Source organism: Protopterus annectens, chromosome 3.part1, assembly GCF_019279795.1.
Source record: "Protopterus annectens isolate FY-2018-M chromosome 3.part1, PAN1.0, whole genome shotgun sequence".
NCBI classification, from domain to species: domain Eukaryota; kingdom Metazoa; phylum Chordata; order Ceratodontiformes; family Protopteridae; genus Protopterus; species Protopterus annectens.
In genome coordinates this window covers 1,117,291,064-1,117,317,715 of record NC_056732.1, presented here as the reverse complement: position 1 = coordinate 1,117,317,715, position 26,652 = coordinate 1,117,291,064, and the positions used below count along the sequence as shown (strand labels likewise).

Below are 26,652 nucleotides of genomic sequence, written 5' to 3'. Positions count from 1 at the left end.
TGATATATTTGCTACATTGGAATGCTCATTAATTGAATTTACCTAAAAGTAGCACTATGGGGACAGCAAAGGTTTAAGTCAGTGTGCAGATATCTTTGAACATGAGGCACAAACCATATTTTCAAAGCAAGCAGGACTGTCGAGCATCTCCTTTCATGCTGACTTATACTGAATTCCCCCTACAATGACACCAACATTTTATCCAATTGTTGAAGACAATCATCTTTTCTTTGTAGCTAGGCATAATTCATAAAGGAAGAATTCCAGTCAGTATCAGGATCTTGGCCTGCATTTCTAACATGCATAGACAACTCATGCATGTTTTTCTGCATCTTCTTCAGGGTTTTTTGGCCCAAGTCATTCACTCTCACTTTTCTCTGTTTTTCTTGTTATATATGTTTGGTGCAAGGGTCCTAAGGGCTCTTGAGATGTCTGATATCCTGACACCTGAACAACTCACCATCATCATGTCTTTGTCCAGCCTAGCGAATGGTGACTCAATCACTAAAACATTTTTGTTTGTGGGGTTGGTCTGGTACACTGGAATTAAGTCCCTTTATTTCAAGGTGACTGTTTGATAAAAGTGAGATATTATGTGATGCGATGCTTGAGTTTGATTTTTGCTGGGACTTGACCTTTACTGGTCTAGGAGATTTTGGTAAGGATTTCTTTGCAGTGTCAGCATATGACATTATATTATGTGCCAGGGCTGGGTGCATGACTTGTGTGTTTGTGCAATGTTCTTACTCTTGTATTTTTTTTTTTTTTTTAGTAAGTGAGGCTCCATATCTCTTAAATATTTGCATCTGTCACAAACAGAGTTGACTGTGTTTAGTAGGAGCTCATTATCTGCGAACATAAAACAGTTGCTACATTACTATAGGATCCAAAGAAACAAGAACAGCACGTAGGTAAACCAGGCAGGATACAAATTGCAAAACAGGAGTAAAAAATCCAAAGCCTGGAAATGAGGTAAAATGCAGCGTTTATTCCAAACAGGGAAAAAAATCACAAAGCTTTCAGGCTCAATCCTTCATGAGTATGTAAAAAGAGAGATCAAATGCCTTCATTTAAATGGTAAATGCCTTCATTTAAATGGTAAATTCAAACAGACTAACCACATGACACAGCTGTATTAAGCACTTCAGTTTAAGGACACACATACAGGTAAAATGTTACTGAAAGTCAGTATAACCATGAAATAAGTTAAACATTTAACTAAGACCCATCCACACAAGATGTTATTTCACAGTTAACTGTCTTCTTTTTAATATAGATTTAATGCTTACTGCTGTATTTTAACCTGGAAAGCAATCAGCTTCTAAAAGTGTGATCCATGAGTATTCAAATACTAGTAAGATCCCCCCTTATTGTCTTCTGTCTGATGTCAGTCACTCTAAAGTTAAATGTATGTGTACTTCCTTTCTCCCTCATATGCTTACCCAGAGCATTGGTTGCTACCTCTCTAACTATTTCAGATTTGTGTTCAATAATTCTGTCCTTCAACCTTCTTGTGCATTTCCCTATGTAGAATGCTTGACACGCCTTATAGCATGCCATATACACAATGGCAGCAGTATTACAAAGTCCAAAACACCTGAAAGTATATTTTTTTCTTAGTGTTAGGCTAAGTTCACAACTTGTATTTACATCATCACAGAATATGTAACTATAACAAGGAAATGTACCCTGTTTTCTACTTATGTTCAACTTTTTTATTATTTTTAAAGTCCTTATAGCATAATCTTTGTTTCAAATTCAGACAGGTACGATATGAGAACATGGGGGCCTCTCCAACTATGCTGATTATCTCAGACATGTTTTTAAGAATACCCCAATTATTTCTAATAATGTTCTTAACACCCTCTGATCTACAATTATATGTTGTGGCATAGCATATATTATTATTTTTAATAAAATTATGACCAGAGTTGACATGGCTAGAATTACTAGAAAAGTGGGATCTTGCTTTGCCTGTTCTTTCCATAATAACGTCATCTACTATACATCTTAATGAGTTATTATAACCACAGCATTTAAAATCTGTGGTCATTCTGTCCATTTCTAATTTAAAGTTGTCGTCATCCATATTAACTTGACTAGCTCTTAACATTTGACTACACCCTTAAAAGTGTGTAGCATGCATACTATTTCTGTGGACATATCGATTAGAGTGCATCTCTTTTCTATGTATCGAAGTATTAACACCTCCACTACAGTTAGACTAACATCCAGATAATTGGTGGTATCCACAGAAAACTGAGCTGTAAATTTCAAAAGGTTAGTGGTTCTATGTAAATATTCTATATATACTTCAAGTTCAGCATCATTACCAGCCCACAGGAAAAATAAGTCATCGACAAATTGTTTAAAAATAATATTCTGTCATAGAAAGGATGCAGTTCACTATAAACAAATTGCTCAACCCAGCACAAAACAACAATATTGGCATATGTCTTTGCCACTGGGGTGCCCATCGTTACCACATTTTTCTGTACGTATATGCATTCATTAAACATAAACACATTATTAGTCAACACCATTTCTGTCAGTTCACAAACTGTTTCCACTTCTCTACCAACCATGCCACATGTTCTACTTAGAAAGTCATGCAGTGCTTCTAACCCATATTGTAGAGGTATCATAGTAGATAATGATTTAATGTCAAGAGTTACAAATACAAATTCAACATTCTGACAGCAATATAACTGTTGTAAAAATCTTTCGTATCTTTAATAAAACTTTTAATGTCATATAAATAGTTGCTTAAAGTAACCTGTAAACAGTGAGATATAGGTTGGGTGACCCAGCCAAAACCAGATACAATAGGACGCATGGGTGGATGGGTTAAACTTTTATGAATTTTCAGGAGACCATACAAAACAGGTGTAACAGGGAATGGAACTAAAATAATTAAACAATTCAGTATTGATGTCATTATTAAGTTGCAGCTCAAAAATGCATGTATTAACTTTGCTTAGACATTTAAATACTTCTGCTGGAGGGACTTCAACAAAACTATCAAAGTCATTCAAAAATTCAAGCATAAGTATGTTATACGTATCACTATCAAAAATAACAATTGCACCACCTTTGTCAGCCTGTTTAATAATAATATCGTTGTTTTGTAATTTTTCAAGAGCTTGAAACTCAGACAAGGAAAGGTTGTATTTCTTTTTTTCAGACTTCATATAATAGCTCTGTATGTCCCTTTCACATGCCCCCATAAATGCATTTCAAATAGGACAATTCACAGGTACAAACATACTAGGTTTTTTACATACCTGTGTAGAAGTATCAGGTGCATCCTTAAATATAAATTTCAGACTCACATTCTTTATAAACAATCTAAGATCAGTCAGCACTGTTAAAACATTGTCCACATTTGATGGAATGAAATGTATACCTTTATTTAAAAGCTTTAACTCAGCTTCAGTTAATTGAAAGGGAGATAGATTAACAACAGAAAATTCACTGCAGGTCTCTGTTCCTCGGCTTCTCATCTGTTGGACTGCTTACCTCGAGTCTGCTTCCTGCCCCTCGAATTGTCCCTCTCCTTCTCTCAGTTCTGTGATGTATTCCGTACTGCCTGCTCCACTTTCTCTGGTAATGTGATAGTAATTAAAGTCTTCCCCTGCTGAAAATCCTGCTTCTGCAGGGCTTTACCATTTGTATTTGTGGGGGGTGTGAACCTCACAGAAGTACTTGCTTCTGGTAGTAAATGTGTAGCATCGTTTGAGTCTACAAGTTGCAAATTCCTATTAGTTGAACTTAAGTTAACATTATGCCTACCGACAAGTTCATCAGGAGAAAATTCATCTAGTGAGTCCATGGTCTGTTTCATCCGTCACTCTTTACTATTATATCTACCTTCCTGTGTAAAAGGCATAGGGCATTCGAAAAAATGTGCCCATTTTTAAAATCTCCAATGTCTCACTTCAATTTGTGTTTCTTAGTGGCAATCAGCTTTTGTTCAAATATTGTTACGTTCTCAAGCATTTTGTTATATAACAATGAACCATTTGTTAAAGATGTTTCAAGCAGTTCATTCTCAATCTGAATAATCTCCTGTTGTAAGTTACATTCAATGTTGCAAAAATATTCATTCATTAATCTCATATAGTCAGCCACAATTCTCAAATTAAGCTTCTGCCACTTTTTGAGTAACTTGGGGGTACGTATTACGGTATGAGGGCATTTTTACACCCTCAGACCAAGTGGAACAACACCACATTCTAAATATGTTAAAAAAACTAAAGCGTTGCCACTGTAATCTTTTAAATGACTGTACCTTATGTTCCAAGACGGTTATTTTTTTCTTTTAAGCCAGTAGCAGCCTCATCCACCTCAGGTGTCAAGACTTCTCTTCATTCCCCCGAACAGGATAGCAGAGGGTTATGTTGAATTAGCAGCATTTAGTTAACAGAATGACCACCACTATTCACCATAGACTGTGTCATGTACTACATTATTACAGGATACCTAATGCTATAAGGTTGGCAACAGAGGGGAGACAAGTGAACTGACCTTCCATTTGTCCACTATGAATTAAAACTTGATTTGATTTACAGATTCTTGCTGATGTTAAATGAAATAAAGATTTACAGTCTATTGAATTGGATCTAGGACTTTTGAACGAAAGTTCAAAAGCCCGAAACCATTACCACCGAACACACTTTAACGAATGCGCTTTCATTGAAAAAGCGCTTTCGTTAAAGTATGTTAAAAAAGCGCTTTTATTAAAGTATGTTAAAAATAAAACACACAAAATCTACTTGAATGCAACACCCCCCTATTTTAATATTCTCACTCCAAGGTCGCACTACAGTGGGGAAAAGGGAATTTTCCCTTACCGCACCGTAGTACGACCGGAACAACAAGCATACTTACGGGAAAGTGCTGCTTTGGTGAATAACACTTTCACGCAAGTATGCTCACCAAATTGAGATTCGGTGAAAGATGCAGTCGAGCATCTGTACAGATCCCACTGAATTATATAAGAATGTCTATTTGAGTAAATATATAACTTGGGTTTATATGGGACTGTGATAAGCACAGCTGAGGAACCTTACATACTGTTGAGCTCATTTATAGCAGCTGTGGGCAAAGCTGTGCAACGTAGTGCTGCTGGTTACAATCTACTTACAGGGTAGTAAGTGCTCAGCTCTGTGCATTATGCATCTACGTACAGCTTGCTGCACTTGTAAATAGATTCAGCTTATTCACAGATTTGGGTGAGCTGGTTATAGAAGGAAAGGTTACAACTGAAAAGGCCTGCAATTATGGACTGTACATTTCAACCCCACTGTTTTAAGTGCAGATCTGAGTATCATAAAATAAACAAGAAAATGAAAGAACCAATGAAAACAGCTAAACCACTAACCATATTGGTAGCATTCCCCAGAACTGCAGCAAATGTCCTCCTGTCACTGGGATAACCACAACAAGCCCTAGATGACACAGACCTGCCAAAACTCGCTACTTCTAATAACTATGAAGAGTGACAAAAAAAAAAAAAAACACAGAAAATAAATGCAGTAACACTGATTAATTCACTTAACAGCGCAAACAACTTAAAATACCTAAAATGCGGTGCAGACTGTAAAACTACTTCAATGAATTCTTGTAGCTTCAAATTAAGAGAAAACAGTAAAAAATACAAAAAACTGAAGCAACTCACAAAATGGTTTAAATAACTAAGCACAGAAACCACTTGAAATACAGTGCAACTATAAAATGACTTCAATTAATAGCTGTTAACTTCACCTTCAGAGGAGATGCAGTAAAATTGAAAGAAAGAGAGAAAGAAACCGTCCAAAACTGATTTAAATAGCTACGTGATTTTAAGTGTATTAGAATAAACATAATCTCTTGTTTACTGGAAACAAAACAGAATCAAAACACCAGTTAGACTTTTATTTTTTTAGCTTGTACATGGGAAGTCTTAGAATAAGAAAACATAGGTTCTCTACTCATGCAATATAAGATAACCAGTGGAAATGAAAGATCCCATAAAGACAGCTAAGGCATTAATCAATAGTGTTTATTTTTCACAGAAACAACTAGCCTCTTGCCACTAGAACAACCACAACAAGCTCTAGATAATACACACACCTGGCCAAAACTCTCTTCTTTAACTTAGAAAAATGACTAAAACACAGCAAATAAATGCAGCAACTGCAACACTGATTAATTCACTTAACAGTACAGAAACCACTTAAAATGCAAAGCAAACTGTAAAATGACTTCAGTTAATAACTGCCAACTTCAAATTCAGTGAAAACACAATAGCATACAAAAATACAGAATCCACACACAATTACTTAAATAGTTATGCAAAGCACAGAAACCACTTGAAATGCAATGCAAACTGTATATCAACTTCAATTAATACCTAGAACTTCTAATTCAGAGAAAACGGAGTAAAATGCAGATAAAATGACAGAAACCACTCAAAACTGATTTCATAGGTTCAAAGCTGTATGCTAGGCTAACAACCATTAAGGTCTTTTTAACCCTAGCCGTGCATCCCAAATCTCTGACAAGGCAATGTACTCAATAACAGGTCTGATGAATGCTGAATGCAGTGGAACAATGACTTCCTTGGACCTAGATAACATACCTTTGTTTATAAGTTGTACAACATAGAATGGTTTCCTCACTACTGTAGACAGGTGATGGTCAAAGGCTAGATTACTGTCTGTGTGTGTCCCCAGGTCCCTGACTAATGGGTCGACTCTTAGTGGTGTGTTGTCAATATGACAGTTATCAGGGGTGGATGAGCTCCTGAAGGATGCTATTATGCATTTCTTGGCATTTAGTTTTAGTGCATGTCTCACACAAATTATTTGTCCATGTCAGCCTTTCCTGGAGAACATTAACGTCGGTGAGGAATTCTATGACAGCTCCTAATTTGCAATTTTCTGCAAATTTGGTCAGCCAGCGGCCTTTTACATTGGCCCTGATGTCCGAGAAGTAAATGCTAAAAAAGAAGTGGTCCAAGGACTGATCCCTGAGGGACTCCACTTATGACTGGTCTCTTTGTACAGGTGGACTTCCAAATTCTAACTTCCTGGGTCCTGCCTGTGAGCCAGCTGCTATCCACTGGGTGACATAAGGGTTTATACCTAACCTCTTGAGTTTGTCAACAATACCCAGGTTGGGTACTGTGTTAAATGCTTTGGCCAGGTCACGGTAGGCAGTGTGAACCATTCTGCCCTCATCCATTGCTTTGGTGATCCTCTCAATGAAGTTCACTGGGTTGAGTAGGTATGACCTGCCCTTGATGAAACCAAACTGGGTTGGGCCCAGTGTTTGGAGGATTCCTATGTCACTATTGATCATTTCCATGATAAGTATTTCCACAGCTTTACATATGAGACTAGTGAATCTTATGAGTCTGTAATTTTCAGAGTCTGTAGATGGTCCACTTTTGTGCATTCTCCATTCATGACGCATGAAGCCTTTTTGGAGGCTATGGTTAAATACCAATTCTAGAGGGCCTGATAGGTGAAGTTTCATGGGATTTAGAAGGCATCCTGGGATATTGTCTGGGCCCATCAATGCAGTGTTCTTGGCCTTAGACAGAGCATTGAAGACTTGTTCACTAATGATAGCAAAGGGAGTTATATTTGATGGTATTTCCTAATGGGAGGTTTAGAGCTGAGAGGTGTAAAGTTATTGTCTGCCAGTAGGTTTGCTATTTCTTCTGGCTCAGTATAGGTTACTCCATTAACAATTAAATCTGCACACATTTGTGTTTTGACATAAGAATGCCTTGTGGTTGCCCTTGGCCTGGGATGCTAAATTTACCTCATATTTAGCTTTGGTAGACTTTATTTGTCCACTGAGTTGTTTGTTTAGTTTGATGAGCGTGTTTTTATCCTGCTGGGTGCTACACCTCCTAATTTTTGTCATGATTTTATTCTTAATGTTATACAACCTACTGATGATATAATTCCACCAGGGTGTCTTATTTTTAGCGTTAGTTCTGTGCTTCTTCCTTGTGGGTATAGCCACCTCTATGCAGCTAGTAACATACTTGTATAGGGTTTATGTGAACAGTTCTGCATAGGCAGCAGTGTTCTTAGGGTTTACAGCGGTGTGAAATTTTGCCAGGTTATCACTTAATATTACGGAGTTAGCTTTACTATTAAGTAAGATTTAAATGCTAGGCGACTTTATGTACAGTAGAATAAACTTGACTTTCCTGTTTACTGTATGCAAAATAGAGTCAAAATGCCACTTTGTTTGCTTTTGTTTGCTTTTGTTTATGCACAGAAGCTCATCTTCCAGGAGTCTTAACATAACCGTATTTCTTCAGTATACCAGGTACAATCTTCCACTCACCGACCTGGCACTAGCTATAACATGTTTAAACATCTATTCTACAAGATAATACGTAATTTGCAATGGCATAATATTACAGTACTTTGATTTAAAATATTAAAAAAGACAGCTAACTACATCAACATTCTGTACACAGTATGCAACCATAATGCACATGGTTTAACTCTAAGATATATATGAAAACTCTATACTGATATCAGTCATTTAAATATTGATGTCATCAAATAAATATATGAAATTGCATTTAAAATATGCACTATTACCCGCTGCTTCAACCAAAACCCAGTAATTCTTTATGCATACCTTTCTGTAAAATGGCTGATCTTTTTGGCTTCTGGTTTTGATAAATTCTTCACTGTTGAACACACGGTATTCATAATTAAGATGATCAAGAACGTCTCTGTTACAACAAAAGGTAAATGCATTTACTGCAATGATTCCTAGCAAGAAAACTCAGCACTACCTATCAGTAGACATTTATGGGAAATGTTACTATATTACTTTTAGACACCTTCATTTGGACAATCTAGTCCTCATCTTCAAAATATATTTTTGTTAAAACCAGTCTGACTTCTTAAGATCACTCACTTTACTTTTAAATAAATTTACAAATCATATTCTTACTGTAGACGGTGATAGGACTACAGTTATAAATGAAATAAAAGATAGAAATTCAGGGCCATAAATCTTAAACCAAACATGTCCAGGGCTATTCTAGACATATTGGAACACAGTAGATTAACAGTTCGTTCATTTATTTATTTCATTTATTTATTTATTTGACATTTGTTTACTGGCGGCTGTGGTGGTACAGCAGTTAGTGTTGCGGCCTCACAGCAAGAGGTTCTCCAGTTCAATTCTCGGCTGGGGTGCCTCCAGTGCGGAGTCTGCATGTCCTCCTCCCTGTGGTCGTGTGGATTTTCTCTGGATACTCCGGTTTCCTCCCACATCCCACAGACATACTGTAGGTGGATTGGATACTCTAAATTGGCCCTAGGCATGAGTGTGTGCCTTCTGTGGATGGTTGGGTGCCGGGCTGGCAACTCAACACCGCAAAACTCCACTGCCAATCATGAGCGGACAGGTGATCTGCTGTGGCAATCCTTAACTGGGAAAAAGCCAGAAGAAGAAGATTTGACATTTGTTTACTGGGAAAGTCTGGCTGGGCCAGAAAGCTCTACAATCACAATCTTTCAAATCAAGTACAGACATTTTAAATCACAAAGTATGTTACACTACAAAATGTCAAGTACAGATATTTTAAATCACAAAGTATAATGTTACACTACAAACCATAACAGTGAAAAATGTAATGAGAAGAAAACATCAAACATATGTTTCATAGTAAAGTGCAATGAAAAACAACATGAGTTGGAGAAAATATGTGACGAAAAACTCAACAGTCCTATTATTTGTTACATAGAGTAGTATGTGATAAATGAAACCTGAGACAGTTTATAAGATGTTTTAAAGAGATATAAGAGATGATATGAATAGAGACAATGAGGGAAAACTGAGAGGTTTCTTATTTTGAGAGATGGTGGTCATATTATGGGTTACAAAAGAAAGAAGAATGGAGAGAAGGAGATTACAAGAAGAGTGTGGCTTAGGTGAGTAGGCAGGAAAGAGGTAGAGGAGAGGTTTAAGGTACGTTAAGTGGGAAAAATAAAAGAAAGGAGTGAGTAGGAGGCTGGAGAGGATTGTAAAGTGAGATTTATGTTAAAAGGGATGAGAGAACTACCGTGAGTAAGTTCAGCCAGGATTGGCACAGGAGCATGTCCAAGATTCTGTAAAGTGTTCTTTTAGGGAGCATTTACAGGTGGGTAGATTAGAAATAGTTCTGGTGGTTAGAGGTAAGGAGTTCCATTTTTTTTGCTACTGAGTATGAGTACAGACTTTGTCCAGGGGATTTATTGGGTTTATTTATGGTACAAAGTTGTTTGTCTTCTGATCTGAGAGTTCTTTTAGGGAAAAAATAATTTGATTACAGGGGTAAGAGCTGGGCAGACTAATGGTTTGTGTGTGATTTTATGTATTGTTGAAAGCTGAATGTAGAAGAGGTGGAGGGGGGGACACTCAGCCAGTCAAGAATATGCAGAGCTTTACAATGGATAAACAAAGATGAATTAGTAACAAACTTGACAATTTTGTTATACCAGCTTTCAAGGTTTTTGCAAATTGGTTAGAAATGTTGCTCCACAGAGTAAGGAGGGCAGAAGGTAAGTTTTGGCTAGAGTAGTTTTTGTGGGTGTGCTCAGAAAATGTTTGTTTCTGTAAAGCATGCCTGGTTTTCTTAATACTGAAGGACTCATAAATTATGGTCTAGAATGGATTTCTTGGGTTCCTATTAGAATGACAAAAACGCATTTTGTCGAATGCGTTTTCATCGACACCTAAAGAGTGAACAGGCAAAACAGCGAAGTGGCTGTTCAGCTAATTCTTTCCCTGGGAAAGAAGTCGCTTAACCGCTTCATTGTTTTGCCATGTTCTGCACTGTAGAGTGGTCTCAGGGATTCCCCTTGTCTCCCAAGCTCCCAAGCGTGAATGTGCAACAGTTACTGACCTTAGAGTTAGGGTGCGGGTTAAGGTAAGTGCATATGTATGAAAGTGTTTACTGTTTTTTTTTTTTTGCATTAGATGTATGGTTGAGTTACATGTGTATGTGTTTTCAGCTGTTTACTTTTGTTTTGGGGGGGTAGAATTAGGGTTAAGGTAAGTGTGTATGTGTTTGGAACTGTTTACGTAAATGTGCAACAGTTACTGACCTTAGGGTTAGGTTGCGGGTTAACGTAAGTGCATATGTTTTAAAATGTTTACTTTTTTTTGAGTTAGATGTATGGTTAAGTTACGTGTTTATGTGTTTTCAAAACTTTTTTGGGGGGGGTAGAATTAAGGATGTTATGTAGTCCAATCTCACCTACATTCTTACCCATGGGTTCGGAGCCGAATATCAGTTCCAACTCGGCCAAACTTTTCTAGCTCAAAGTCTTCTATTGGCTGGGCTAAGCAGATATCCCATGCTGCACTGCTCCCTATCCCCAGATCTCGTTTGCCACTCGTGTAGCTCGGACGTGGTCTCGCTCTTGGCTGTGGCTAAGTACCCTTTTTTCTTGTTATTCTGAGAAAACTTGTCACAAACAAAAAGCTATTTTAATAGCTATTTCTATTTGGTGTTGTGTTAGTATTTCTGTAGTGTGATTGTGGTTTGTGGTATCCCACTAGCTGTTCTATCGGGCTAGGCCCGTTTTAGTTAGAGGACCTAGTCATCCCCTTTTGTCCTGCATTATTTCTCTTCTAAAACCGTTTGAGTTAGAGGTTTTAGTGTCTGTTTCCAGTCAACTCAGTGTGTGTCCCTTCTGAGGATTGTGTGTGTGTTGTGTAAAAACTTGTTCCTGCGCTTAGTGGTGTTTTGCGTGTCTGTGTCGTTTTTCCTGTCAGACAGTGACTTATTCATTGTTGTGGTATTTGTGTTTACTTGTTTAAAATATGTCCAAAGATTCCAAGGAGCACAAACCTTCGGGTTTTAAAAAGTGCTCTAAGTGTGGTTACAAGATGTCCATCACTGATGGACATTCTGTTTGTGTTTATTGCCTGGGAGCAATCCATCTGCAGGAGTCCTGCAGCTTCTGCCATGCTTTTAGTCCCAGGGTGCTTCAAGAAAGAAAGAATAAGCTAATTCTAAAGGGACTCTTGAAACCCTCGTTCGAGAGGCCATGCAAGTGTGGCAGTGGGCAATATCTTCCCAACAGTTTCTGGTGGCAACGCACATTCCGGGGAAGTCCAACGTGATAGCAGACAGGCTAAGCAGAGCTATTCTGATGCCTTACGAGTGGTCCGTGAATCGTCTAGTTGCAGAACGAATATTCAGCAGATGGGGTCAGCCTTGCTGCGACATTTTTGCCAGCCTCCTCAATGCCAAATGCAGCAGCTACTTCACGCTGATCCCCCCACAGGGGGAGTCACCCAGGGACGCTCTAGTTCACGATTGGGTCTGCTTTATGCTTTCCTTCCGTTTCCCTTGCTATCAAAAGTGATTCAGAAAGCGCAATCCTTGGGAAGCAGAATGATTCTGATTGCTCCACACTGGCCTCATCAAGTCTGGTTCCCTTTTCTCCACCCCTACATTGTGGACACACCTTGGATTCTGGACCCACAATCAGATTTACTGACACACATGTCGGGACAGTTCCACTCCTCTCTGCGGACCCTCCGGTTGACAGCCTGGCTACTCCACTTCCGTTGTTAGTTAGGCTTCATCACTTTTCACCTGAGGTAGTTCATATTTTATCTTCCTCTCATAAGCCCTCTACTAGGAAGATTTATTCTAGCAAATGGAAGAGGTTTTCTATTTGGGCTCATACCCAAGGAATTGACCCTTACACAGCCCCAATTGCTTCAGTCTTGGAGTTTTTGTCTATGCTTTTCCATCAGGGCTCAGCGTCAGCTACCATTAAAGTTCAACTGGCAGCGATTTTTAACTTTCATGTTGCTAATGAGCCTAGTCTGATGGCTCACAGAATCTGTAAGGCTTTCCTAAAGGGTACTCTATTACTCCGTCCTCCGGTCTCAGAACCTATCATGCCCTGGGATCTAAATTTTGTCCTGCAAGCCCTTACTTCACCACCCTTCGAACCTGCAGCTACATATGACTTAAAATTCTTGACCTGGAAAACTGCCTTTTTAATAGCCATCACTTCAGCCAGGCGAGTTTCAGAAATTCAAGCCCTTTCTATCAAACCTCCATACTTGATCTTTCATAAGGACAGGGTTTCTCTTAGACCAAACCCTTCCTTTCTTCCTAAAGTGGCATCCATATCTAATCTTAATCAAACTATGGAGTTGCCAGTATTTTTTCCCCATTTTTCAAACAAGGCAGAATTTAAATTTCATCAATTGGATGTACACAGACAGTTACGTTTCTATCTGCACAGAACCAAAGATCTCCGAAAATCTGATCAACTACTTGTCTCCTTTTCGGAAAACAAAATTGGGTCCCCTGTCTCCAAAATCACCCTATCCAGATGGATTTCCAGTTGCATCTCATTCGCTTATTCTGCAGGAGGTAAAGACATACTGTTTCCAGTCAAGGCTCACTCTACTCGGGCTGTATCTACATCTACAGCCTATCAAGCCAGATTGTCTATGGATGATATTTCTGCGGCAGCTACTTGGGCTTCTCCTCACACATTTGTTACTCATTACAAGTTGGATGTGGTATCTAGGGGCAGGTCTTCCTTTGGTTCCACAGTACTCAGAAGTATCTTCCTATGAGCCTCCCAGGATGTAGGTGCTAGGGACGCTGTCCCACGGGTAAGAATGTAGGCGAGATTGGACTACATAACATCAAGAAGTTATGTACTCACCATAACGTTTGATGTATGTAGTCCATCTTGCCTCGCATTCTTACTTACCCTCCCACCTTCCCACCTTCCCCCTTCCTGTAGGATCTGGATGTTAGGTCTTATTTACAGCATTCCCTTCACTTTTAGCTTATTCTTCTTTCCCTGGATGTTGCTATACATGGGGTATGAATGAGTGTTCGCAGCAAACTAGATCTGGGGATATGGAGCAGTGCAGCATGGGATACCTGCTTAGCCCAGCCAATAGAAGTCTTCGAGCTAGAAAAGTTTGGCCAAGTTGGAGCCGATATTCGGCTCCGAACCCACGGGTAAGAATGTGAGGCGAGATGGACTACATACATCGAACATTATGGTGAGTACATAACTTCGTGTTAAGGTACGTGTGCATGTGTTTGGAAGTGTTTACTGGGGTTTTTTTGTTTTTGGTTGGAACAGCGATTTCTTTCCCTAGGAAAGAAATAGCTGTTCTGAGGCGTCGACATTTTTAGCTTTCGCTGAAAAAGGGTTGATGAAACATCATTCACTGTTTTAGGCGTTCGATGTTTTAATAAAGATCCGATTTCTTCATAATTCCAGATTTTCTTAGGCCTATTATAATTGACTATAACATCCAAACAAAATATTTTTGATATTACTCCAACATGCAAGTCTACTTAGACCCACATAAACTTTTTAAATTCAATTAGAAAATAATTGAACCAGACCCTGACCCATTAATGTTCTACTAATCACAAGATCACACACTTTATTAACCACTGCTTAGAAGACATTTAACTGAAATGTCTGCTTTTCCTCAAAGCCCTGATATTCAAGGTGCATTATTAAATGCCAAACAACAGCATTACTTTATAAAACAATCATTCTTAGAAAGTCCAGAATGCAAAAAAATAAATAAATAAAAGATAAAAATAAGACTGCACTTTTAGATAAGATAAGAATAACTGAGACTGAGTTTCTTAAAGAAATTATGCATCATCTTATTCTTCTCCTTTTGGCTTTTCCTGTTAGGGGTCGCCACAGCAGAACAACGGTCTACAGAATGATTGGCAGTGGAGTTTTACAGTGTCGAGTTGCCAGCCCGGCACCCAACTTTTCACGGAAGGCATACACATGCACACATTCACACCTAGGGCCAATTTAGAGTGTCCAATCCACCTGCAGTATGTCTTTGGGATGTGAGAGGAAAGTGGAGCACCAGGAGGAAACCCACGGGATCACAGAGAGAAATTATGCATATTTACAGAAAAAAACTAAAAGAATTATACTCAGAAAATCATTCTTAAAAAAGTCCAGAATGCAAAAATAAATAACTACATACATAAATAAATAAGTAAAATAAAAATAAGACTGTACTTTTAAATAAGATAAGAATAACTCAGTTTGAGCCTGTTAAAGAAATTATGCATACCTATAGAAAAAAGTAAAAGAATTACACTCGGAACTAAATGGGAAATTTAGCCTGAAATTTGTCTTGGTATAAGACCAGACTATCTAATTTTCTCAATGGGTCCAAATACCATCCACATTTTTGGCATTAATCATTTCAGATACAGAGGCAACCTACTAACTTTCACACTTTAAATACTGGTGAGAAAGCAATAAATGGCATTAATGCTTTTACTAACCTTTTTGGATTTGTCACCAAACTTCCATAGGTATGCCAATATTATTTTCTAGGAATATGACCTTCTGTCCTATTTAGATTCTTTAAACCTCCCAACTATATCAGCTGAATATACTGTGTTACTACATGCTTTACTACAGTTACAGGAGATATTACATAGTATTAACATTTGTCACCATGGCTAAAGTCCTCACCTCCTATGCAGAAGGTACAAGGTTCTATCTTGACCTTCGGCCAATGCCTATTGGAGTTTGCATGTTCTCACTGTATCTCTGTGGGGCTCCTCCCACCTCCACAAAACATGCTGAGTGTTCACATCTCAAACGCAAACAAGAATGGAGCTGAGTACAGCAGTGCAGACTCTATATGGTGCTCTATGGGGGAAGAGTTGTATAGATCAACCAATTTGGAAATTTCTCATGACAGAAAACATGGATGACAAAATGCACACCATGGCAGGGATAGCTACTCAATCTTGTAAAAGATGGCTGCTGGTGATCTGGTTGTGTTGACTGCTGTTGCCAAAATGGGCATGGGTATTTGCTGATGATAATTAGGTTGAGGATCTGATCTACTCTGACCTACAACAGGGACCCATGTTAATGGAGGGAGGTGTGCCTGTGCCCCTGCTGGCCAGTGTGTGCCCACCATAAAGCCCAACAGCCCTGGGTTAATACGCTACTGGACGGCTAGTGTCCAGTTGTCCAGGTTGGATTATCTGGGATAGTTTTGTTGAGTGAAAGTTGGATATAAACCAAATCAACCTGCCAAACAAGAACTAAGAATTGCTACACTTAGTGTAGGTTCATCCACAGGACAGAGCTTAGAAGAGGAGGATATGATAGTAAGGAGGAGGCTAGACATCCAAAATATCCAGGAAACACGACGGAAGGACATTTTAACTAAGCCACTTGGCTTGGCATCCACAGTCTACTACTCAGGAGGAGGACAGGCTAGAAACTGTGCAACTGTGGTGAGGGAAAGGCTTTGTAAAGCAGTGAGGGATGTCATCAGAATTAGTGACAGACTTCAGCCTAATGATAGGCTGAAATTATGAATACTGCCCTATGCCACACAGCAATGTTGTAATAGAAAAGAAAAGGGTGCATTCAGACAGCAGTTGCAGGAACTACTAGATGAAACAGGATAATGTCAATTGGAGTAGATAATGGCTGACCTGAATGTATATATTGGAACTGACAGAATAGGATATGAGGACTGCTTGAGTTAATGTGGGTGGGGCAACAAAAATACAAAAGGAGAGGCCGTTCTAGACTTCTGTCTGGCAAATGACTTGATAGTAGCCAACACATGATTCAGAAAGAGAGACAGTCACAAGATCACATACAAGAGTGGCCAACATGTATCTCAGACAGACTTCCTCCTAGTAAGAAAAGGGCAATGGAGTAGAATCAGTGATTGCAAGTCATTCCCAGTGAAAGAGTTGGCCCACAGCATAAATCAGTGATTGCAACTACAAGCTGCAAGCAGTAGTCAAAGAAGGCTCTAAGGTCAACAGAGACCAGGAGGATGAAGACCTGAATGTTGACTGGAGAGAACGCACAACAGTTCAAGGAATTAGTCAGGACTCTAGCAGCTCAAGAAGAGGAGGAAATAGGTGGAGCTGAAGAAGAATGGCAGTGCCTCAAAAAGTACAGTTTTGTACCTACCATAAATGTAGATGTTCGAAGATCCACATTGCTGCAGTCCTAACACTTGGGTAGTCCGCTGTCCCAGTCGGCCCGAATACCAAAGTATAAGGCTGACGTCGGTCAAGGCGCATTAGTCTGACGTCAGGACGTCAGGGTACAAATGTGCATGACCGACGTCATATCCTCAGTCTTTTCTTGCCCCAGATGTCAGAAGACCCTAAAAAGATAAGGCCAAAACCAAAAAACACCAAACACTCCTGTACCAAATATATGTACAATATATACAAACTTACAAAAGTACAACCCCACCCACACAACCACCCCTAAACACAGAGGGGAAGGAGGGAGGGTAAATTGGACTGCAGCAATGTGGATCTTCGAACATCTACATTTATGGTAGGTACAAAACTGTACTATGTTCTTCATCCCACATTGCTGCAGTCCTAACACTTGGGTAGAATCCCAAAGCAGAGGTAAGGGAGGCTGGCAAATCATAAAGAAGCAGGAGCTGTCAACATGCCCTGCAAAATAGCCGTGGCAAAACCAGCCCTAGATTTAGAGTAGAGAGGAAGGTGGTAATGCTTAGAGAAAGTATGCACTGAACTCCAAGTAGCTGCCTCCAAAATATCCTTAGTTGCCACCCCTTAGAAATGCTGTTGAAGTGGCAGTAGCCCTAGTGGAATGAGGCCTAATCCCAGCTGGAATCTCCTTGCCATGATGGGAATAACAAAATGCAATGCAAAACCCAATCCACTTAGAAATAGTTTGTTTTGACACAGGCTTGCCCTGAGAACTCAAAGCAAAAGAAACAAACAACTGCTGAGACTGCCTAAAATCCTTAGTCCTGCTTAAATAATAACGCAACTGCCGGTGTACATCTAAAGTGTGCAAAATCTTTTCCCCCTTATTTTGGGGATCTGCATAAAAAGTAGGCAAATGAATAGTTTGGTTTAAAGCCACACTAGAAACCACCTTAGGCATAAAAGAAGGATTTGTACGTAATGATACTCTATCCTTATGGAAAATCAAAAAAGGCTCAACTGCCATAAGGGCCTGCAATTCAGAAACCCTTCTTGCAGAAGTAATGGCCAACAAAAATTCTTCCATGACAAGTATTTCAATTCAGCAGTAGCCGCAGGCTCAAAAGGTTGTAGAGTAAGTTTCTCCAACACAAAATTGAGGTCCCAAGCAGGAGTAGGAGCTCTACGTGGGGGTCTTATATTCTTTGCCCCTCTAAGAAATTGCTTGAACAAAGGATGAGAAAACAATGGTGGGTCACAATCATAGTGAGCTGAAATTGCTGCAGCATGAATCTTAATGGAAGAGAAAGACAAACCTTTGTCCAATAACTCAGTAAGATATTGAAGAGCCACACTCAAATTAGGCTCAGAAACCTCCAAATCCTTTGCTGCACTCCAAAATAAAAATCTCTTCCATTTTTCTGCGTACACTTTCCTTGTACTAGGTCTTCTGGCTTCCATAATCACATTCAAAACTTGTTGAGGAAGTTGAGACCTGCTGTGGTTCAAAACAGAATATGCCAGGCTGTTAGATGAAGAGAGTGAAGCTTGACATTGAGTAGATGACCGTCCCTCTGAGACAATAGGTGAGGAATCAAAGGTAAAGGCCATGGAGGCTCCCTTACCAGACTCCTCAGCAATGGGTACCAGTGTTGCCGAGGCCAATCTGGAGCTATTAAAATCATCCTTGGCTTGTCTTGTCTGACCTTTAGGAGTACCTTTGGAAGGAGAGGCAGAGGTGGAAAGGCATACACATGAAGATTTTTCCAACTGAAAGAAAGAGCATCCACTTTCCAAGCTGTGTGATGAAACCTTTTCGTGCAAAACTTTGGCAGCTGGTGGTTTAGTGGAGAAGCAAACAGATCTATGTCTGGAGTTCCCCATGACACTGTCAATTTCCGAAATACATGAAGATCCAGTTTCCACTCGTGGGGATCCATGATTTGCCTGCTTAACACATCTGCTAAGGAGTTCTGTGCTCCCGGCAGAAACCTTGCCTGAAGATTTAGTTGCAAGCTGAGCGCAGTCTCCCACAAAATCATTGCTTGCCTGCATAGAGGATAAGAATGTGTTCCCCTTGTTTGTTGATGTACCACATGACAGTTGTGTTGTCTGTTAGAATCAACACCTGCCCTGGAAGAAGTAACTCCTTGAAAGCCATTAATGCAAACTGGACTGCTAACATCTCCTTCATGTTGATATGTAGATGCTGTAGTCTGGCAGGCCACTTGTCTTGTATCCACTTTCCATTCAGATGAGCTCCCCAAGCTATGTCTGAGGCATCTGTCGTTAGAATCTGACTCGCCTCTGGCCGGGTCACAGAGAGTCCCTTGTTTAGGTGACATTCCTGAGCCCACCACAAAAATTCCTTTTGAATGCAAGGTATTATTTGAATGACAGTGTCCAAATCCTGGCAGTGCTGTGTCCATACATTTTGAGATACCATTGCAGCTTCCTCATATGCAGTTTGGCATTGGGAAGCACCAGAATACAAGATGCCATGAACCCTAAGGCTTGAAGGACTGTCCTTGCAGTCAGCCCGGACTGAAGAGATAGTTGATGGAAGTAAAGGGAAAGATTCTTTTGTTTGTCCGGGGTTAAAAAGGCCATCTGGGTTGCTGTATTTAGTCTCACACCCAGAAAGCACATGTCTTGAGAGGGTACTAGACTGGACTTTATTTCGTTCACAGAATACCCCAGGCATCTTAGCACTGCTATCACATATTCCAAATGCTGTAAAAGGTCTTCCTTTTCTTGAGCCAGAATCAGGCAGTCGTCCAAGTAAGGATAGATTTGTATTCCTTTTAGCCTGAAGTAAGCTATCACTGGAGCCAGAACTTTTGTGAATACTCTGGGCGCAGTAGATAAGCCAAAGGGCAATGCAGAGAACTGATAATGGAAATTCCCAGCTCGAAAACGCAGATACTTCCTGCAACTTAGTCTGATAGGCACATGAAGATAAGCCTCCTTGAGATCTAAAGTTACCATCCAGTGATCTTTGCCCAGCAGAGGTAAAAGCTGTTGTAACGTCAACATTTTGAACTTGGGAATGTCCAGATAAGTGTTGAGGATAGATAAATCCAAAATTGGTCTCCACGTGTTCCCCTTTTTGGTACTAGGAACAGGCGAGAATAAAATCCTAGGCCCCTTTCTGGCACAGGAACCGGCTGAATGGCCCCTATTTGGAGTAACAGAGAAATTTGCTTGTGAGCCTCTTTTCTTTGTAGAGGAGGAATGTCTGGCATGCCTTTGAAAGGAGGCAAGGTATGGAAATAAAACCTGTAACCGTGGTGAATGATATCCAATACCCATCTGTCTTGGGTAATTAAACTCCAATTTTCTTTGAAAAGTGCCAGCCTTCCTCCCAAAGGTGCTGCCAGACGAGAAGGCTCCGGCAGCTGAAAAGGCAGGTCATTGGGTCTGTTTACGAAAGGACTGACCCCTGCCCTCACCAGAAGACTGAGCAGGTGAACTCCCTGTTCTAGGCCTAAAAGAACCTTGAGCTCTGCCCCTACCACGTCTAGACCTACCCCTAGACTGGGAATCATAAGAAGGATATGTCCACCCCTTAGTAGGCCAATTTCTACTAAACTTGGAGGCTGAACCTGCAAAAAATCTTTAACAGTCTGCATAGACTTAGCCTTGTCCTCCATTTTCTTTAAAACTGCTTCCACAGGCGAACCAAACAACACATCAGATTGTAACGGAGCATCTAAAATCCTTGTCTTAACATGCTCAGCTAAATTCTGATCCCTCAGCCAGGCGTGCCTGCGAAGAACAGAACCAGTGGCAGCCACCCTCGAAGAGGCCTGTACAGCATCAAAACCACATTGCAAGGAATGCTTACCCACCTGTTCAGAAACATGAACTAAATCCTGCAACTCTTTACACTCAATACCTTCCGCCAGAGCATCCACCTTAGACTTCCATTGTGAAAGGAGATAATTTTGGTATTTTAACATGTGGAACTGGCAATTCAAAGCCCTCATGGCTAAAGTGGAAGAAGTATACACCTTCTTTCCCCATCTATCCAAAGCCCTTGCCTCTTTATCAGGAGGAACAGGATTTTTAACAACAGAAGCCTTAACACCTTTAGGCCCCTGAGAAACAGTTTCTGGGTCTGCCCTAGGACTCTTAAAAGATACTTATGAGCTTCAGGCACCCTATAATACCTATCCGGTTTAACTGGGGCAGGAGGCAAAGAATCAGGGTTCAGGGAAGCCTCTGCAAAACATCCTCCACCACATCCAGAACAGGAGGTATAGCTAAAGGCCTATGCTGGGGTAGAAACAAAATTCCCTAAGCCTTTTCCTGGAATCAGAGAAATCTTGACCTTCCCATTTGAAATGCTCCCTCATGGAATGAAGAGTCTCTGAAAAGAAAAATCCTCAGGAGGAGAAGCCAAGGAGTAGAATCATCTACATCAGAATCAGAATAAGGAGGATACTCCTGTAAGTCTTCAGCCGAAGACTCAGAAGCCTCCGAACACTGCTCAAAACTCTCAAGCTCAGGTTCCACCCTAGGCCTCTTATCAGGAGGGGGCATAGAACCTCTAATCATAGTAATCAAATCTTCTGCCATTTTAAGCATATGTTTCTTAGGCAGAGACCCTGAAGAACTAGGAGAGACACCCACTGAAGTTAAACCTGGCCTGCCTCTCGAAGAAGCCTTGGAAACAGAAGGGGAGGGCCTAACCACCTTAGGAAGGGAGGGGAGAACAGCTACCTGAGAAGCCCCTTCAGCCTGGCCTACCTCCTGAGAGGACACATCTTGTAACAGTAAAGTCTCTCCCTGAGACTCCAAAGAAACTTCTGGCAGAACCTCCGGCTCCACCGAGCCCTCTAAAGAACCGACGTCCGGGACAGACGGTTCTTCCAACCTAGGCTTTGCTGCTTTGTCCTTGCGCTTTTAGACGAAGCGGGCGTCGGAGCATCCGATGGCATTTTATAATTACAACGCTTCCCAAAAACTAACCTGGCACAGTCTAATCTTCTCTTTATAGTGCGTTTGTTAAATCTAGCACAAGAGCGACATCCAACAACGTCGTGCTCAGGCCCTAAGCAAGGTATACACAAGGTATGGTAATCACTATGAGGTATCTGTTTCCCACAAGAAATACAGTTATTCACTTTTTCTGACATCCGGTTAAATACTGAGGCAAGAAAAAAAAAAATATTCCCCAACGGGTACTTAGCCAACTTTGATTCGGTCTGAAACTCCGACTTCAGAAAATTTCAGAACGCCAACCTGCACTCGCAATACTGCTTCTGCATCGGACCATGCGGCAAAAAAGACTGAGGATATGACGTCGGTCATGCGCATTTGTACCCTGACATCCTGACGTCAGACTAATGCGCCTTGACCGACGTCAGCCTTATACTTTGGTATTCGGGCCGACTGGGACAGCGGACTACCCAAGTGTTAGGACTGCAGCAATGTGGGATGAAGAACATCAGCACATGTGAGGACTACAGAACAGACATGTGGCCAGAGCAAGGTATGGAAAAAAGGTACATAAGGAAAGTTGGTGATACAATGCAGAAGTCTAGGAAGTCATCAAAAGAAAGGAGGAGTGCAGGAAAATTGGGAGATAGATAAGATGGATCAGGTTAGGAAGGAATACTGGTTAGCTAACAAACAGGCTAAGAAAGAAGTTGCAATAGCAAAGAACAAGGCATCAGAGGCACTCTACCAGCTTCTGGAAAGCGAGCCAGTAGATGGCCTAAAGAAATTTTAACAGGTTGCATGGCAAACACAGAAAGATAAAGATAGTCAGATACCAGCAAATATCTTCTCACCAGTCCATGGGACATCAAAGGGAAATGGAAGGAATACTTCTAACAGCTTCTGAATGAAGAAAAACACACAGAAGATTTAATGCCCCAGACACAACTTGTGATGAGAGAACAGGAGAAGCCCACCACAGAAGAAGCCACATTTGAGGTAAGTTTGGCCTCCCAGGCCAAGGACAACCACAAAGCATTCTTTAGCTATGTCCACAACCTCAAAGGCAATACACAATTGTGTGCAAAGCTCATTGTAAATGGAGCCACCTATACTAAGCCAGAAGATATAGCAAACCTCCTGGCTGATAAATTCAGCTCCAGCTTTACTCCTCTCTCCCCCTCAACCTTCCCTCAGGAAACATCACCAAATATAACTCCCCCTACTATCACTAGGGAACAGATCCTTAATGCTCTCTCTCTAAGACCAAGAACACTGCATCAATGGCCCTGACAATATTCCAGGATGCTTTCTAAACAGCATGAAACATGACCTATCAGGGCCTCTGGAATTACTATTTAACTGCAGCCTCCAAACAGGCTTTGTGCCTCACGAATGAAGAAAGGCAACAGTCATCTCTCTGCACAAAGGTGGGCCATCTACAGACCCTGGAAACTACAGACCCATAAGTCTCACTAGTCTTACATGCAAAGCCATGGAAAGAACAACCATTGAGATGATCAACAGAGATACAGTAAACCTCCAGACACTGGACCCAACCCAGTTTGATTTTGTCAATGGCAGATCATGTCTACTCAACCTGGTAGACTTCTTTGAGAAGGTCATCAAAGCAATGGATGAGAGCAAATTCGTTCACATTTCCTGCCTTGACTTGGTCAAGGCATTTGACATAATACCCCACTCGGCATTGTTGACAATCTCAAGAGGTTAGGTACAAACCTGTATGTCACCCAATGGATAGCCAACTAGCTCACAGACAGGACCCAGGAAGTTAGAATTAGGGAGTCCACCTCTACAAAGAGGCCAGTCACAAGTGGAGTCCCTCAGGGATCAGTCTTTGGACCGCTCCTTTTTGGCATTTACTTCTCAGAAGTCAAGCCAATGTCAGTGGTCTGTGGCTGACTAATTTTGCAGATGATTGCAAATTAGGAGCTGTCATTGAATCTCGCACAAACACAAATATTCTACAGAAGGGGCTAACACAGACAAACAACTGGTGTCAGAGACATGGACTAAAACTAAATGCCAAGGAATGTATAATAGTATCCTTTAGGAAGACATCGATCCCTGGTAACTATCATATTGACAACACACCTCTTAGAGTTTACTCAGTAGTCAGGGACTTAGGGACACACATAGATAGTAATCTAGCCTTTGATCATCACATATCTACAGTGGTGAGGAAATCCTTCTATGTTGCGCAACTTATAAACAAAGGGGTCTATATTAGATGCTCGACCGTCCAAAACGGCGAACACCTAATGAGTGACACATATACACCGAAGGACGAAAAGCGCAAAGGCCGTAAATGTAGAAAACTGAAACACCTAACTAATTCCCATGGCCAGCAGGGTGATAATGGGGAAGAGGAAATATATCCTTTTCCCTACTGTAGTGCGATCTCGGAGTTGGTATATATAAGTAGGGGGGTGTGGGGGGCTGTGCCCCCCACATCCCCCTGCAAAAGTGTGATTAATGAAGTTTGTTTGTGTGTGTTTTACTTACCTGTGGGGCGCTGTTGTAGTTTAAAGTGCGTTCGGTATTGCGGTTTTCGACATTTAGGGCCTTCGCTCTTTTCGTAATTCGGCGTATATGTGTCACTCATTAGGTGTTCGCGGTTTTGGACATTCGGTTTTCTGATATAGATCCCAAACAAAGGTATGGTATCCAAGTCCAAGGAAGTCATTGTTCCACTGTATTCGGCATTCATCAGACCTATCATTGAGTACAATGTCCCCTTTGGTATGTACCTAACCAGGCATATCCAACAACTGGAACATCCACAGGGGTTCCTCAGTAAAAGAATGCAGGGTGTAAGTAATATGTCCTATGCAGACCACCTCAAAGCCCCATCCCTGTATTCTGTCTCCTACAGGCTTTTGAGGGGAGATCTATGCCTGGCATACAGGGCATTGTCAGACCCCACTCTGATGGAACTCCTGCATATCCACAAAACAAACAGCGCCAGAATTACCTGTTTAAAGACTTAAACCTTGCCTGTGATATAAATAGGACCTGCTAGAGAGATAGGTATGTATCCCAGAGACTACCACGTCTATGGAACAGGCTCCTCATCCATGTGAAGCAGAGTTCCTCCCTAACCCAGCTGAAGTGCAACTTGGACAACTAGATGGGAAAACGGAAATTCATTCCTGGTATGGCACCTGTGTCTCTAATGGACACAGGTAACCTTTAAATGGTTCATCTCTCTGGCCCATGCTTACACTTATCAAGGGTAGCAGAACTTGTTAGAGATTTGGGGTGCATGGCTAGGCTTAAAAAGGCCCTTGTGGTCATTAGCCTAGTAAACACCTATGACCCTATGAAACTATGAAGTAAGAGCAGCACTAAGGAAAATGAAGTCAGGGAAAGCAGCAGGCTGGGATGATGTCACAGCAGATATGATAAAGATGCCGGACGAGATAAGGGAGAAATGACTCTGGAGGGTACTCATAGCAATATAAGTAAAAGGAATCATCTCAGATGAATGGAGATTAAGCATACTAGCACCGGTGTCAAGAACAAAGGGGACATTCACAATTGTGGGCAGTATAGCGGTATTAAACTCCTGTCAAAATCCATGAAAGTTCTGTAGAGGGTGATTGACAAATCAGTATGCAGAGTAGTAGAAAATAAGAAGGGAGATGAGCAATTTGGATCAGTATGTAGCACAACTGACCCAATGTTTGCAGTGAGACAGAAAGCTGAGAAGAATCTAGAGATGAGGAAAGATACCAACTAGGCATTCCGAGACTTGGACAAAGCCATATAACAAGGTCCCAAGAAAGCTGATTTTAAGCATCAGCTTCTTGGACTATCGGAGAAGGCGGTGGTGTTCAAGTATATATTTTGATTTCCCGAATTTCTTCCCATTTAGTTGTCTCACTGTATTAAAAATATATATATTTAAAAAAAAAACAGTTTTAACCTATGTAATACGAGCATTTAAACCATATGTTGCACATTTTCATGACAGTTGCTAAATTCTGTCATATAAGAGTTTAGGGCGTGTTTTTACAAAGCTGCCAATACTTTGTTATATGGAACCTAATTTAGAATTCCATGTTTATTGTGCATTTGTTTATCCTTTGTTGGGAGTTACATGATTATACATGAACAATTATTGTTGTTTATATTTATTAGAGTACTGCCAATATATATTAGTTATTTATTTATTATTTATTATTTTATGCATGCGATTTGAACTTGTATATGGTTTTTAGCTCAATGTTCTTTTTAGATACACCGTTTCTTTAATTAGAACTTTGTGCTTTGCCAGGAAGATACGCTGTTTCTTTAATTAGAACTCTGTGCTCTGCCAGGAAGTGATGTCATTTGGGAGGGAGATTTTCAGTGTTTTTAGTATTTAAACTCTGCTTTAATGTTCAGTTCTTGTTTGATAAAGTCTCCTGAATTATATAATTGGAGACGAAAGCGCTTATTATTTTACGTTGGTGAATATTGATAATCGTTTTTATTCTAATAAAGGACTGTTTTTAAAATTCTGTGTTGGTATATACTTGCCAGTGGACTCCATTCCGTTTTTTTGGATTTACTTGTTGGTTTCTTTTCTATCACGTATAAGTCGTTTGGTATGGAGTCGGGGTCTGGCAGTGTATCTATAGGTGACCCACAAATGAGTGGGGAATAAAATGGATCAATTGGCGACTTGTCTATTTTAA

At 40.4% G+C, this 26,652-nt stretch overlaps 1 protein-coding gene across 1 annotated transcript in view; it reads right to left on the bottom strand.

The window, feature by feature from the left end:
* The window catches only part of LOC122798379 (DENN domain-containing protein 3-like), a 1,373,701-nt gene that overhangs the window by 891,057 nt on the left and 455,992 nt on the right, over positions 1-26,652 (bottom strand). The window contains exon 11 of the mRNA XM_044067263.1: positions 8,653-8,749. Within this exon, the coding sequence (XP_043923198.1) occupies positions 8,653-8,749 (97 nt within the window). The remainder of the gene's footprint in view (positions 1-8,652; positions 8,750-26,652) is intronic.